The sequence below is a fragment of the Pseudophryne corroboree genome, chromosome 5, assembly GCF_028390025.1.
Source record: "Pseudophryne corroboree isolate aPseCor3 chromosome 5, aPseCor3.hap2, whole genome shotgun sequence".
In the NCBI taxonomy this organism is placed as follows: domain Eukaryota; kingdom Metazoa; phylum Chordata; class Amphibia; order Anura; family Myobatrachidae; genus Pseudophryne; species Pseudophryne corroboree.
In genome coordinates this window covers 774,530,326-774,544,527 of record NC_086448.1, presented here as the reverse complement: position 1 = coordinate 774,544,527, position 14,202 = coordinate 774,530,326, and the positions used below count along the sequence as shown (strand labels likewise).

Here is a 14,202-nt window from a genome sequence, read left to right as displayed (position 1 = left end):
GCCCTCTGCAGCCACCACAGTAGTGACACCCTGGTCCTTGCCGACAGGGTTATCCGCTGCTGCATCTGGAGATGCGACCCGGACCATTGGTCCAACAGGTCCCACTGGAAAATCCTTGCGTGGAACCTTCCGAATGGAATTGCTTCGTACGAAGCTACCATTTTTCCCAGGACTCGCGTGCATTGATGTACCGACACCTGTCCTGGTTTTAGGAGGTTTCTGACCAGAGATGACAACTCCTCTGCTTTTTCCACTGGAAGAAACACTTTTTTCTGGTCTGTGTCCAGAATCATTCCCAGGAACAGAAGACGTGTCGTCGGGACCAGCTGTGACTTTGGGATATTGAGAATCCAGCCGTGCTGCTGCAGCACTTCCCGAGAAAGTGCTACCCCCACTAACAACTGTTCCTTGGACCTCGCCTTTATCAGGAGATCGTCCAAGTACGGGATAATTAAAACCCCCTTCTTCCGAAGGAGTATCATCATTTCGGCCATTACCTTGGTAAAGACACTCGGTGCCGTGGATAACCCAAACGGCAGCGTCTGGAACTGATAGTGACAGTCCTGTACCACAAACCTGAGGTACTCCCAAACATTGTGGAATAGTAACCCTTTCCTTGCTGAAGGAGGGGTACCTTGACAATCACTTGCTGTGAATACAGTTTTTGGATAGCCACCAACACTGCCTCCCTGGCAGAGGGAGTTGCTGGTAAGGCAGATTTTAGGAAACGGCGGGGGGGAGACGCCTCGAATTCCAGCCTGAACCCCTGAGATACTACTTGAAGGATCCAGGGATCCACCTGTGAGAGGGCCCACTGTGGGCTGAAATTTCTGAGACGGGCCCCCACCGTACCCGGGTCCGCCTGTGAAGCCCCAGCGTCATGCTGTGGACTTACCGGACGCGGGGGAGGACTTCTGCTCTTGGGAACTGGCTGTATGCTGCAGTTTTTTTCCCTCTACCTTTGCCTCTCGGCAGAAAGGATGCGCCTCTAGCCCTCTTGTTTTTATGGGGCCGAAAGGACTGTACTTGATAATACGGTGCTTTCTTTTGCTGTGGGGTAGCCTGTGGCAAAAATGTCGATTTCCCAGCCGTAGCTGTGGAAACGAGATCTGAAAGACCATCCCCAAACAGTTCCACCCCCTTATAAGGCAAAACTTCCATGTGCCTTTTTGAATCGGCATCACCTGACCACTGCCGAGTCCATAACCCCCTTCTGGCGGCAATGGACATTGCGCTTATTTTTGATGCCAGCCGGCAAATATCCCTCTGTGCATCACGCATGTATAAGACAGCGTCTTTTATATGCTCTATTGTCAGCAAAATATTGTCCCTATCCAGAGTATCAATATTATCCGACAGGGAATCTGACCACGCAGCAGCAGCACTGCACATCCATGCCGATGCAATCGCTGGTCGCAATATAATGCCCGTGTGTGTATATATAGCTTTTAGGGTAGCCTCCTGCTTTCTCTCAGCAGGTTCCTTTAGGGCGGCCGTATCCGGAGACGGTAGTGCCACCTTTTTTGATAAACGTGTAAGCGCTTTATCTACCCTAGGGGGTGTTTCCCAACGTGACCTATCCTCTGGCGGGAAAGGGTACGCTGCCAATAACCGTTTAGAAATTATCAATTTCTTATCGGGGGAAGTCCACGCTTCCTCACACACCTCATTTAATTCCTCAGATGCAGGAAAAACTACTGGTAGTTTTTTCTCACCAAACATAATACCCTTTTTTGTGGTACCTGGGGTACTATCAGAAATGTGTAATACATTTTTCATTGCCTCAATCATGTAACGGGTGGCCCTATTGGAAGGTACACTAGTCTCATCGTCGTCGACACTGGAGTCGGTATCCGTGTCAACATCTGTGTCTGCCATCTGAGGTAGCGGGCGTTTTAAAGCCCCTGATGACATTTGAGACGCTTGGACAGGCACAAGCTGAGTAGCCGGCTGTCCTATGTCGTCAAACCTTTTATGTAAGGAGCTGACACTGTAATTCCTTCCATAAGTCCATCCACACAGGTGTCGACCCCGCAGGGGGTGACATCACATTCACAGGCATTTGCTCTGCCTCCACATCATTATCCTCATCATACATGTCGACACAGCAGTACCGACACACAGCACACACACAGGGAATGCTCTGACAGAGGACAGGACCCCACAAAGCCCTTTGGGGAGACAGAGGGAGAGTATGCCAGCACACACCAGAGCGCTATATAACACAGGGATATCACTATACAGAGTGTTTTCCCCTATAGTTGCTTGTATTATACATACTGCGCCTAATTTTATTGCCCCCCCTCTCTTTTTTACCCTTTCTGTAGTGCAGGACTGCAGGGGAGAGCCAGGGAGCGATCCTTCCAGCGGAGCGGTGAGGGAAAATGGCGCCAGTGTGCTGAGGAAGATGGCTCCGCCCCTTTTTCGGCGGGCTTTCTCCCGCTGTTTGTGTAAATCCGACAGGGGTAATTTACACCTATATAACCTCTAGGGCTATATATGGTGTCAGTTTTGCCAGCCAAGGTGTTAATATTGCTGCTCAGGGCGCCCCCCCCCCCCCAGCGCCCTGCACCCATCAGTGACCGGATTGTGTGGTGTGCATGAGGAGCAATGGCGCACAGCTGCAGTGCTGTGCGCTACCTTGGAGAAGACAGAAGTCTTCAGCCGCCGATTTTCCGGACCACCTTCTAGCTTCTGGCTCTGTAAGGGGGACGGCGGCGCGGCTCCGGGACCGGACGACGAGGTCGGGTCCTGTGTGCGATCCCTCTGGAGCTAATGGTGTCCAGTAGCCTAAGAAGCCCAAGCTACCACCAGTTAGGTAGGATCACTTCTTCTCCCCTTAGTCCCTCGTTGCAGTGAGCCTGTTGCCAGCAGGTCTCACTGTAAAATAAAAAAACCTAAAATATACTTTCTTTCTAGGAGCTCAGGAGAGCCTCCTAGTGTGCATCCAGCTCGGCCGGGCACAGAAATCTAACCGAGGTCTGGAGGAGGGTCATAGGGGGAGGAGCCAGTGCACACCAGATAGTCCTGAATCTTTCTTTAATTGTGCCCAGTCTCCTGCGGAGCCGTCTATTCCCCATGGTCCTTACGGAGTCCCCAGCATCCACTAGGACATCAGAGAAAGTATAGTGTGTAGTTCTATTGCTGTAACTGATACCCAGGCAGCACCCTAACCTAGTAGCTTGGGATAGATGATTATATTATTACAAGCAATAGCACTGCTCCCACAATTGTTAATGAATACAAACATGCAGAGAATAAGGGTCTTTGTGCATATTAACTTTTGTCATGTGTATTAGTAACAGTAAGGCTAAGCCATGCGCAGAACTGAGGTCATGGGTTCAATTTCCACCATGTCCCTGTGTGGAGTTTGCATGTTCTCCCAGTACTTGCATGGTTTTACTCCGGATTCCTACCACAATATAAAAATATACTGGTAGGTTAATTGGCATCCAACAAAATGAAGCCTAGCATGTATGTGTGTGCGTGTACAAATAGACTGAGCTCCACTGGGGCAGGGACTGATGTGAATGGCCAAATATTTTCTGTAAAGTGCTGCAGAATATGTGCGCTATATAAATAACTGGTAATAAATAACTTCTAAACTCTACAAATACTTAAAACAGTTTGAACCTTCTAACTGTACATTCTAAAAGACATATTAAGGAATTCTTGACAGATGGGGGTTTGGTCCCAGTTTCAAAGTCCTCTTAAGTTCTTTTATACCCTTCCTTTTGCCTCCTTATTAATTAATGGAGTTGGGGAAAGCTAGACAGAAAGATGCATCCTATGACATCACCAAGGATGACCTCAGACGGCTTCTCCTATCTGCCTCAGGCGTCCCAGAGAGATCAGAAGACGATGGCTCTTCTTTAACAGTATGCCCTGGATGAGATACATAGCAGTGCCCTCTGCCACAGGGCCGATTGTGATGTCATAGTGCAGCTGATTGTGATGTCATAGTGATGTCATAATGCAGCTGATGGGTATAGAACAGGCAGCTGGCTGCTTCCTGGCTCATATCTGATATTGCTGGACTAGTGCCAACACACAGATAATTTTCTTTCGCTTTTCTTATATTAGAATCGAGAGATGAATACTGAACAGAAGAACGCTATAGACCATCAGGTGACTGTGGCTCTGCGCATCCGTCCATTTAATTTGATGGAGACTAAGAATCGAGCCCAGTGCATCACACACCAACTTGGTCCGCAGACGCTGCTACTGAAGGACCCTGGCGAGGATCCTTATGACGTACTGCGCTCGAGCAGGACAAGAGAAACAACATTCACCTTTAACCACGTGTTCGATCAGGCAGCTACTCAGGAAAATGTATATGATTCCACGATGAAGAACATAGTGGATGACATCCTAGCTGGGTACAATGCTGCCATATTCGCCTACGGCCCAACAGGCACAGGGAAGACCTATACTATGATGGGTAAGCCTCGCGAGCCCGGAATGATTTATCGCACCCTGAAGGACCTGTATAAAACGATTGAGGAGACCGGAAGGAGAGATAATTACTCTTTATCATTGTCATATGCTGAGATCTACAATGAAACAATCAGGGACCTATTAAGACCGTCTTCTGGATCTTTGGCCCTCAGAGAAGATCCTTATGGTAACACCAAAATACTAGGGATTACTGCGTTCTCCCCTAGCACTCCTGAGGAGGCCATGAATCTGCTGAAGATGGGAAACAAAAGGCGCTCTGAAACAACAACAGCAGCTAATAAGACCTCATCACGCTCCCATGCCATATTACAAATCACCGTAAAACAAACAGGCAGTGATGGGGTTAGCACAGGCCGCCTGTACATGGTGGACCTGGCAGGATCAGAGCGAGCAAGCCAGACTACCAACAGTGGCAAGACCATGAAAGAAGGAGGTTACATCAACCGCTCCCTCCTCGCCCTCAGAAAGTGCATCATGGCACTGCGCGAGAAACCAGGCAGCCATATAAACTATCGGGACAGTAAACTGACCTGGCTGCTAAAGGGCGCGCTGAGCGGGAAAAGTAGAATGGTCATGATTGTACACGTCAGCCCTGCAGATAGTGCCTTTGAAGAGTCACGCAGCACAATGACCTATGGGAGCAAGGCCAAATTCATCCAGACACGGGTGGAGAGAAACAGTGTCCCCCATGGTACTGCTGAGAGGGGCAGGGGGGGCGCAGTGCTGCAGAAAGACATGCAGTTTATTATGAGACGCACTATGGCACCGCTGATTAATTTGCCCCGCATGGTCCCTTTGGCAAAGAATTTACAGTCTGCACATGAGATCAGTGCTACAGCTCGTGCCAGTGCAAATTCTTACACATTTCTAGAATTAGCACGTAGATGGCTGTAGAAACACCACTTGGGCCGGCCAGCAGGAACACCGTTGGCGGTGAAGGTGATTATAAAAAAAAAAAAAAAATGAGAGCTGGGGACTAGGGCTACTGGCGACACCCCAAGAAAAAAAAAAAAAAACGACACTGGGCAGCCACCTCATTGGTGTGTTGGAAGAGCTGCTAATTATTATTATTATTATAAAATGTTGACAGTTCCATCTAACTCCTTGATAAGATAATAACTTGAAGACATAAACCTGGGCAATGCCGGGTACTTCAGCTGCTTATACATCATTTGTGATGTTGCTGGTTTCAGTTCATTATGTTTCACAATTAAATTTTCTTGCATCCTTATGTATTGTATTCTTGTTATGTGGCATGGGGGCATATTCATTATGAAAAAATCTGTGAAATAAGAATTTTTAGTTTTTAATTCTCACGCTTACATTTCACAATTTTTTTTGAAATTCCTCATGACTCCCTTATAAAAATATCACTTCCGAAAAACTGCTATTTTTGCAAAGCAGCTTTTTTGGAAACAAAGTGATATTTTTCACCAGGCAGCTGAGGTGTCCGTATGGGATCACTCACACTTCACAAGCCACCGCCGGCGTCCGTAACCTCTGCCCTCCGCCACTTATCTCCATAGCTATAACTACATGGCCACACCTCACTGCAGTTGTAAGCCATCAATGTGCAGATTCCCCCCACATAGTCTTAAGGCGCCCATACACTAAATAATATTATTAGCGATTTGGCCATTTCCGACAGATCGGAGCTACAAATCGGTCATAAAAGTGCAGATCGTTCAGTGTCTGTGAACGATTATGATCACGATGCGCGGTCCCACTGGTCGTTGGTCTGAGCTTCTGATCTTCCCTGCTGCAGGGAAGATCTGAAGCTGTAGTCAGCATGCTCCTGGGTGTAGTCACTCCCAGATCTTAAGATATATCTTAAAGGTATATCATATGTATTGTACTATATCGTTTGCCCAGAACTGCCGGGGGAGTTGAAGGATAATCGTTAACGAGAAATCAGCATTTACGTATCGTCTAGTGTATGGGCACCTTTACAGGTTACCCCCCACCACAACTCGCTTTACCCCAACATAACATTATGCCGGCAATTGTAGAATATTAATAAAAACCACTAATGACCATAGGCGTGCACAGCTAATTTTATTAGGGGGTGCACCACGGGGAGGGAAGAAGGGGAAAGGTCTCTAGCACTGCCCATGAAAATATCTAATACTATTTTGCATTCTCTCAGTAAAATCACATGGCTTAATCAAATTTCTCCCTAGTTCCTAATAAGAAAGTAGATATAATACACCCCAGAGAAAAAAAAATGAAACATAATGGTGCGACCACCGGCCGGTACTGACTGTCCGCTATGGCATAACCCTCAGTCCTAGCTGCCGCTGCTCCCTATCGCTGCTTACACTTCCCCAACCTATCCCTGACCCAGTGGCGGAACTAGAGAGTGGTGGGCCTAGATGCATTACCATTCACCTTTCCTCACCCCCTCCCACGGTAGCATCTAAATTTCTTTCATGGAGAGGACAAATAAATAGACGTTATGGTAAGAACTTACCGTTGATAACTAATTTCTCTTATGTCCACAGGTATCCACAGGATAACATTGGGATATGCCGGAGCGACAGCGGAAATGGCACCAAACGGTCACGAGCTTTCTGGCCTCCCAGGATGCATCAGGGCTTCACCATATAATCCCGCCCACTGACTCAGTCAAATCAGTTCTTTCCACAGCGATTAGGCAGGAGCATCAGGTAGAAACCTATTTAGGCGATAAGAACACACAAGCACACCCTTCCATACAAGAGGGAAGAGGTTTAATGATCGTCAAGATCCTCAAATCAGGTGCGTCAGGGTGGGACCCCTGTGGATACCTGTGGACATAAGAGAAATAACGTTATCAACGGTAAGTTCTTACCATAACGTCTATTTCTCCGGCTGGGTCCACAGCTTATCCACAGGATAACATTGGGATTCCCAAAGCCAGTTTTAGTGGTGGGGACGCTCCTGATTACACAGGAGGACCTTTCGCCCGAAGTCTGCGTCATGAGAGGCAAAAGTATCCAAGGCATAATGTCTGATGAATGTGTTTATGGAAGACCATGTGGGTGCCTTACAAATCTGTTCTGCTGAAGCACCCTGCTGTGCTGCCCATGAAGGACCTACCTTACGTGTACAGTGAGCAGAGACATTAGCCGGAGTAGGGAGATCTGCATGAGAATAAGCTTCTGATATTACCATACGGAGCCATCTTGCCAGCGTCTGTTTACTAGCAGGCCAACCTCTCCTATGGAATCCGTAGAGGATGAAGAGAGAATCTGTTTTTCTGATGGCACTAGTACGATCTATGTAGATTCTTAATGCTCGGACTACGTCCAGCGACGCTTCTTCCGCAGAACGTCGCGATACCTGAAAAGCTGGGACTACAATTTCTTCATTAAGGTGAAACTTTGAAACCACCTTCGGAAGATACCCAGACCTAGTTCTGAGAACTGCTCTGTCTGGAAAAAAACGTAGGAAAGGAGACTTACATGATAACGCTCCTAAATCTGACATTCTTCTGGCTGACGCCATTGCCAGTAGAAAAAGCACTTTAGCCGTTAACCATTTAAGATCTGCTATGTTTCAGCAGTAGAGCGATTATTGGCTGACCGCGCATACATCTAAGCCGCAATGCGCATGTGCTGCGATGGTCTTGCGACGTCGGTCGCAGAGAAGATTTATTCGCAAGGTGAGTGACAGTCGGAGTGTTTGGGGGAGGTAAGAAGGAGTGGCTGCAAAAACACCTGCATGTCAGGTTTTTGGGGCGTGCCTCAGCCTGTGTTTGCGATCCTGTACGCAGGCTCCAGCGTCTCACTTCCAGGCTGCAGCCAGTATCGCTGCTACAGGGCTGCCCCCAGAGCTTCCTTTGGACACTCCAGGCACGCTCTCTGCAGCCTACAGCCTGTATAGCCGCACAGAGTGGAGCGTCCAGCACAATGCTTCAGAGAACTTGCACTCCGCCCCTCATGTCACGTGTTCAGGGGACGGGTCCAGCATAGAGCACAGTGCTGCCCTGCTCTAGCACTGCTACCAAGGGATAGTACACATTTATTAATAAATCAATAATCCTTAGGAGTGATGACAGTAGTAATTACATTTTTATAGGACACTTTACATAAAGAGTAGATTCAGATTTTATTGGGAAAAATTAGTCTAAAAATGCGAAATATTAAAAAGTATAGTGTGTAGTTCTATTGCTGTAACTGATACCCAGGCAGCACCCTCTAACCGAGTAATCTGGTTACATGATAATATTATATAAATTATATTCAGAATATGGCACAGAAATTATTTTTTAATATACTGTAATATCATGTGCTGCAGGAGGTTTCAATTTCTTGCATTTGTGTTAACTTTCGGCAAGCTTGTCATTGTTGTAGAACTACAATTCTCAGCATGCTGTTAGATGGTCTTCTGCGTAGCTGTACAACAGAGCCATGGATTGGCCAAGTCGGACTTACACCATAAGGCAGGGATGCGGGTGGATATAGAACATTGCATGAAACTGAATTATTCCCATATCAGCAGTGAGCGAGGGAGGGAATGGGGAGCAGTGAGGGAGGGCGGGAGTAGGGAGCAGCGAGGGAGGGCGGGAGTAGGGAGCAGCAAGGGAGCGCGGGAGTAGGGAGCAGCGAGGGAGGGCGGGAGTAGGGAGCAGTAAGGGAGGGCGGGAATAGGGAGCAGCGAGGGAGGGCGGGAGTAGGGAGGGCGGGAGTAGGGAGCATTGAGGGAGGGAGTAGGGAGCAGGGAGGGAGTAGGGAGCATTGAGGGAGGGAGTAGGGAGCAGGGAGGGAGTAGGGAGCAGTGAGGGAGGGAATAGGGAGTAGCGAGGGAGGGAATAGGGAGTAGGGAGGGAGTAGGGAGCAGTGAGGGAGGGAGGGAGTAGGGAGGGAGTAGGGAGCAGGGAGTAGGGAGCAGTGAGGGAGGGAGGGAGTAGGGAGCAGGGAGGGAGTAGGGAGCAGGGAGTAGGGAGCAGTGAGGGAGGGTGGGAGTAGTGAGGGAGGATTGGAGTAGGAAGCAGTGAGGGAAGGAGGGAGTAGGGAGCAGTGAGGGAGGGTGGGAGTAGTGAGGGAGGGTTGGAGTAGGAAGCAGTGAGGGAGGGTGGGTTTAGTGAGGGAGGGTGGGAGTAGGGAGCACTGAGGGAGGGTGGGAGTAGGGAGCAGTGAGGGAGGGTGGGAGTAGGAAGCAGTGAGGGAGGGTGGGAGTAGTGAGGGAGGGTTGGAGTAGGAAGCAGTGAGGGAGGGTGGGTTTAGTGAGGGAGGGTGGGAGTAGGGAGCAGTGGGGGAGGGTGGGAGTAGGAAGCAGTGAGGGAGGGTGGGTTTAGTGAGGGAGGGTGGGAGTAGGGAGCAGTGAGGGAGGGTGGGAGTAGGAAGCAGTGAGGGAGGGTGGGAGTAGGAAGCAGTGAGGGAGGGTGGGAGTAGGAAGCAGTGAGGGAGGGTGGGAGTAGGGAGCAGTGAGGGAGGGCGGGAGTAGGAAGCTGTGAGGGAGGGAGGGAGGGAGCAGTGAGGGGGGGTGGGAGCAGTGAGGGTGGATTGGAGTAGGAAACAGTGAGGGAGGGTGGGAGTAGTGAGGGATGGTTGGAGTAGGGAGCAGTGAGGGAGGGTGGGAGTAGGAAGCAGTGAGGAAGGGTGGGAGTAGTGAGGGTGGATTGGAGTAGGAAGCAGTGAGGGAGGGTAGGAGTAGTGAGGGTGGATTGGAGTAGGAAGCAGTGAGGGAGGGTGGGAGTAGTGAGGGTGGATTGGAGTAGGAAGCAGTGAGGGAGGGTGGGAGTAGTGAGGGTGGATTGGAGTAGGAAGCAGTGAGGGAGGGTGGGTTTAGTGAGGGAGGGTAGGAGTAGGAAGCAGTGAGGGAGGGTGGGTTTAGTGAGGGAGGGTGGGTTTAGTGAGGGAGGGTGGGTTTAGTGAGATAGGGTGGGAGTAGGGAGCAGTGAGGGAGGGTGGGAGTAGGGAGCAGTGAGGAAGGGCGGGAGTAGGAAGCAGTGAGGGAGGGCGGGAGTAGGAAGCAGTGAGGGAGGGTGGGAGTAGGAAGCAGTGAGGGAGGGTGGGAGTAGGAAGCAGTGAGGGAGGGTGGGTTTAGTGAGGGAGGGTGGGAGTAGGGAGCAGTGAGGGAGGGTGGGAGTAGGGAGCAGTGAGGAAGGGTGGGAGTAGGAAGCAGTGAGGGAGGGTGGGAGTAGGAAGCAGTGAGGGAGGGTGGGAGTAGGAAGCAGTGAGGGAGGGTGGGAGTAGGGAGCAGTGAGGGAGGGTGGGAGCAGGGAGCAGTGAGGGAGGGTGGGAGTAGTGAGGGAGGCTATACGTGGAACACAGGATGGATGTAGGGAGTGTGTACCTGTGTAATGTGTACTTGGTGCTTAGGTGGGCACTGGGTAGTAATAGAGACACAGACAGCTCTGGCCACTTGCTACATTTGAATTGCTGCTGGCACTGTCCGTGTCTCTATGGTTGCCTGCCAAAGCGCCATGTACACTGCTGCCACCTGGGCCGAACAACTGGGCAGTGTCTGAGCCCAGTGCTGCTAGCGCGCAGCACTACCCGGCAAAACTGCGCATGTGCAACCTAATCCCGCAAATCCCGGGATTGGAGGCTCCAATCCTGGCATTCAAATCCTGGCATTTTTGGTAAAAAATCCCAGGATTCCACTGATGCAGATCCCAGGATTGACCTCCCTAGCAGACACTGATAACTCAAACAAAATGCATAACCTTGATACCCTAGTACGTTATCCATGTTCTTCCAGCCACCATACACTGCAGGCATGTCACAAGATAATCACCAGCAACTAAACTCAGCTCTGATACTTATTACTTTCACACTTTGCCACCGTGCTACACTGGCATCTGTCACAATGCCACTTCTTGCCTATATTCTAATCTGGCCGCACAAAGGAGGAACATTCCTTGTATAAGGGAAATAGCCGACAGTACAAGGTTGTGCTACAGAATAGCTCTCTTCATACCCATGTATAGACTACAGCAGGTAGTTGCATGTTCTTACACTTTAATAATAAAACATAAAAAGTATAATTTACCCTCCTCCACCAAAAGCTAGCGAGTCCATATCGCCTTTAATAAAGAACATGTTGTCACCTGTCCATTTAAAGACCTGGAGAGAAGAGAGAAAAAAAAGGTCTTGTTCATAAACAGAGATGTAATCTCCCTGCACAATGCAAAACGTACATTTAGAAAGCCTGAGAGCCACTGATGCTCAGGTCATGGGATATTTATCCGCTCTGTAATTAGTATAGGTAGCAAAGGGCTTTCATTTAAAAGTAAATGTTGTACAGAGTTCAAAGAAATAAATATAGCAATTTAACTGCTATTAAATTCAGGCAGGAAGGAGGAAGCTGGAAATGTTTTCAAAGGGACTGCTTGATTTATTATCAGTAAAATACACTTTAGAAGTTTACTGTATACACTTGTAATTCTGTATAAAAAAATCACTGGAGTTATTTTTCACTATTTCCCCCAAGCTCCTTTTGTGTTAAGCGATTATTATGGCAACGGTCACTTTCATAGCATAATCCCCCACATACCGTACTTTCCCCATCACTAAGGAGCGTCTTAACTGACTGGCTTTGACTCAGAAATCAGCTTACACCAGTGGTTCCCAAATTTTTTTTAATCACAGCGTAGAGCAGGGGTGGGGAACCTTCTGCCCGCGGACCGTATAAGGCCTGCAAAGCAGTTTGTTCCGGTCTGCTGCTGTGTGTCAGCGAGACACGCCACCCCTCAGCCCGGCGGCGGCGTGTCTCAGCTGTCAGGGCAGGGAGGAGAGCGCAGCTATGTCCGGCGGCAGCGGCGCGTAGGATCTCAAACCAGCCGCCGGTTCGTGAGCCAATCAGAGCTCGAGGACCGACAGCCAATCAGGAGCCGCCGCTGCCGGTCCGCGAGCTCTGATTGGCTCATGAACCGGCAGCTGGTTTGAGGTCCTACACGCCGCTGCCCGACATAGCTGCGCTTTCATCCCTGCCTGGTCCATGATAGATGACACACGCCGCCGCTGCCAGACTAAGCACTAAGGGGCAGGAGAGGCGCAAACTGCGCTATCCTCCCCTGACAAACAGCAGCAGTGGTGAGCAGCACAGTGGGGTGGGGGGGGGGGGGGGGGGGGGCAAGTGTGGGGCAATGTGCATCTGGCACTGTGGCGGCATATGTGCATCTGGCACTGTGGCGGCATATGTGCATCTGGCACTGTGGCGGCATATGTGCATCTGGCACTGCACTATTGGGGGCATATGTGTATCACGTCCCATTTTAATTGGCCACACCCATTTTTTGGCACGCTCGCCTTCGGTGTGCGCACTCAGTACCATAACTACTGGGGCAATAACTACTGGGGGCAGGCTAATTTTTATGTTGATAATTTTTGTATGGCCCCCAAAGGATTTTATAAATATCCAAATGGCCCTTGGTAGACAAAAGGTTCCCCACCCCTGGCACAGAGTATCAGAATTCTTTTCTCGGCACCCCTGGGCCAAAAGATTTTTATTGAGAAGTTCAGAAAATAAATAAATAAATAAATTAATTAATTACGTAAATGTTGTCTATATGTCATCTTTAGGTTATGTGGTGAGGGACAGAAGTCACTTCTGTGCCTATCACACTGACCCTAAATAAATGCAATTGATCCTGGACCACCAACCCAATGCACCCCCACAAGTGCCTCAAGGACATTCACAGGTTACAATAATAAAACATCCTTTATAGGGATAACATTTCTTTGCTAGTTTTTATATAATGAAATACGTAAACAGAACAACTAAAGAGACCCTAAGCGAAATTGACATGAATAAATAGGCATGTGGATTAAAACCACTTGGATTGATGGAAGATGACAGGTAATATGAAGAAACACTTTCACGAAACTAGGATAACTACTATGAACAGGGAAATTCCTTTTCTTTTAATTAGTGATTACTGAACCTAAATGAGTTGTGATTAAGACTTCATTTACACAGGTTGTGATCACCAAGTTCAATCAAGGCTGATTAAGAGTTTCATGATGAAGCCATACTCTTCCCAAACAGTTTGTCATAAAAAATAATGTTTGTGTATCCAGCAAAAAAGCGATGGATGAGCATCACAGATATGATAACAACGCTGAAACCTGAAATGGAGCAATACACATTGGGGGTCATTCCGACCCGATCGCTCGCTGTAGTTTATCACAGTGCAGCGATCGGGTTGGTTCTACGCATGCACCGGCGCATGCTGGACGGCCTAAGGCCGTTGTTCCCTAGCGATCGCCTCTGCCTGATTGACAGGCACAGGCGGTCGCTGGGCGGGAGGGGGCTGGGCGGCGGCGTTAAGCCACGGTTTAGGGGGCGCAGTCCGGCCAACGCAAGCGTGTCATGACAGTTAGGGGGGGGGGGGGGGGCGCGGCAGCTGCGTGACGTCACACGCAGCCGCTGCGACCCGGGCAGCAAAGAGGTTCTCCCGGCCAGCCGCAAGAGATGCGCTGGCCGAGAGTTACTCCTCAAATGCAAAAGCATCGCCACGTGCAATGCTTTTGCATTTATGCGGAGGAAGGGGGGGGGGGGCAGCACTGACATGCGGGGCAGACTAGCCATGTGCTGGGCGTCCCTCCGCATGTCTGAGTGCCTGATCGTAGTCGTGCTAAATTTAGTACAGCTACGATCAACTCGGAATGACCCCCATTGTGCGGAACACTGCGACACATAAGTCAATGTTGCAAAACTCCAAATGACTCAACGGTCACCTGTTATAGAGAACTATAATATTATATATACAAAGTATACAGGTTGGGCACTCACTGCTCTAAGAGGCCATAGACG

At 49.3% G+C, this 14,202-nt stretch overlaps 2 protein-coding genes across 8 annotated transcripts in view; one reads left to right on the top strand and one right to left on the bottom strand.

Moving 5' to 3' along the window:
• Nucleotides 1-14,202, bottom strand: part of OXR1 (oxidation resistance 1) — an 864,461-nt gene that overhangs the window by 33,926 nt on the left and 816,333 nt on the right. For all 7 annotated transcript variants that reach the window (XM_063924310.1, XM_063924313.1, XM_063924311.1 and 4 more), the window contains one exon: nt 11,437-11,510. In XM_063924310.1, the coding sequence (XP_063780380.1) occupies nt 11,437-11,510 (74 nt within the window). The remainder of the gene's footprint in view (nt 1-11,436; nt 11,511-14,202) is intronic.
• LOC134928496 (kinesin-like protein KIF19) lies at nt 4,046-5,451 on the top strand. Its single transcript, XM_063924318.1, has one exon. The coding sequence runs from the start codon at nt 4,093-4,095 to the stop codon at nt 5,350-5,352; it is 1,260 nt and encodes a 419-aa protein (XP_063780388.1). The 5' UTR covers nt 4,046-4,092; the 3' UTR covers nt 5,353-5,451.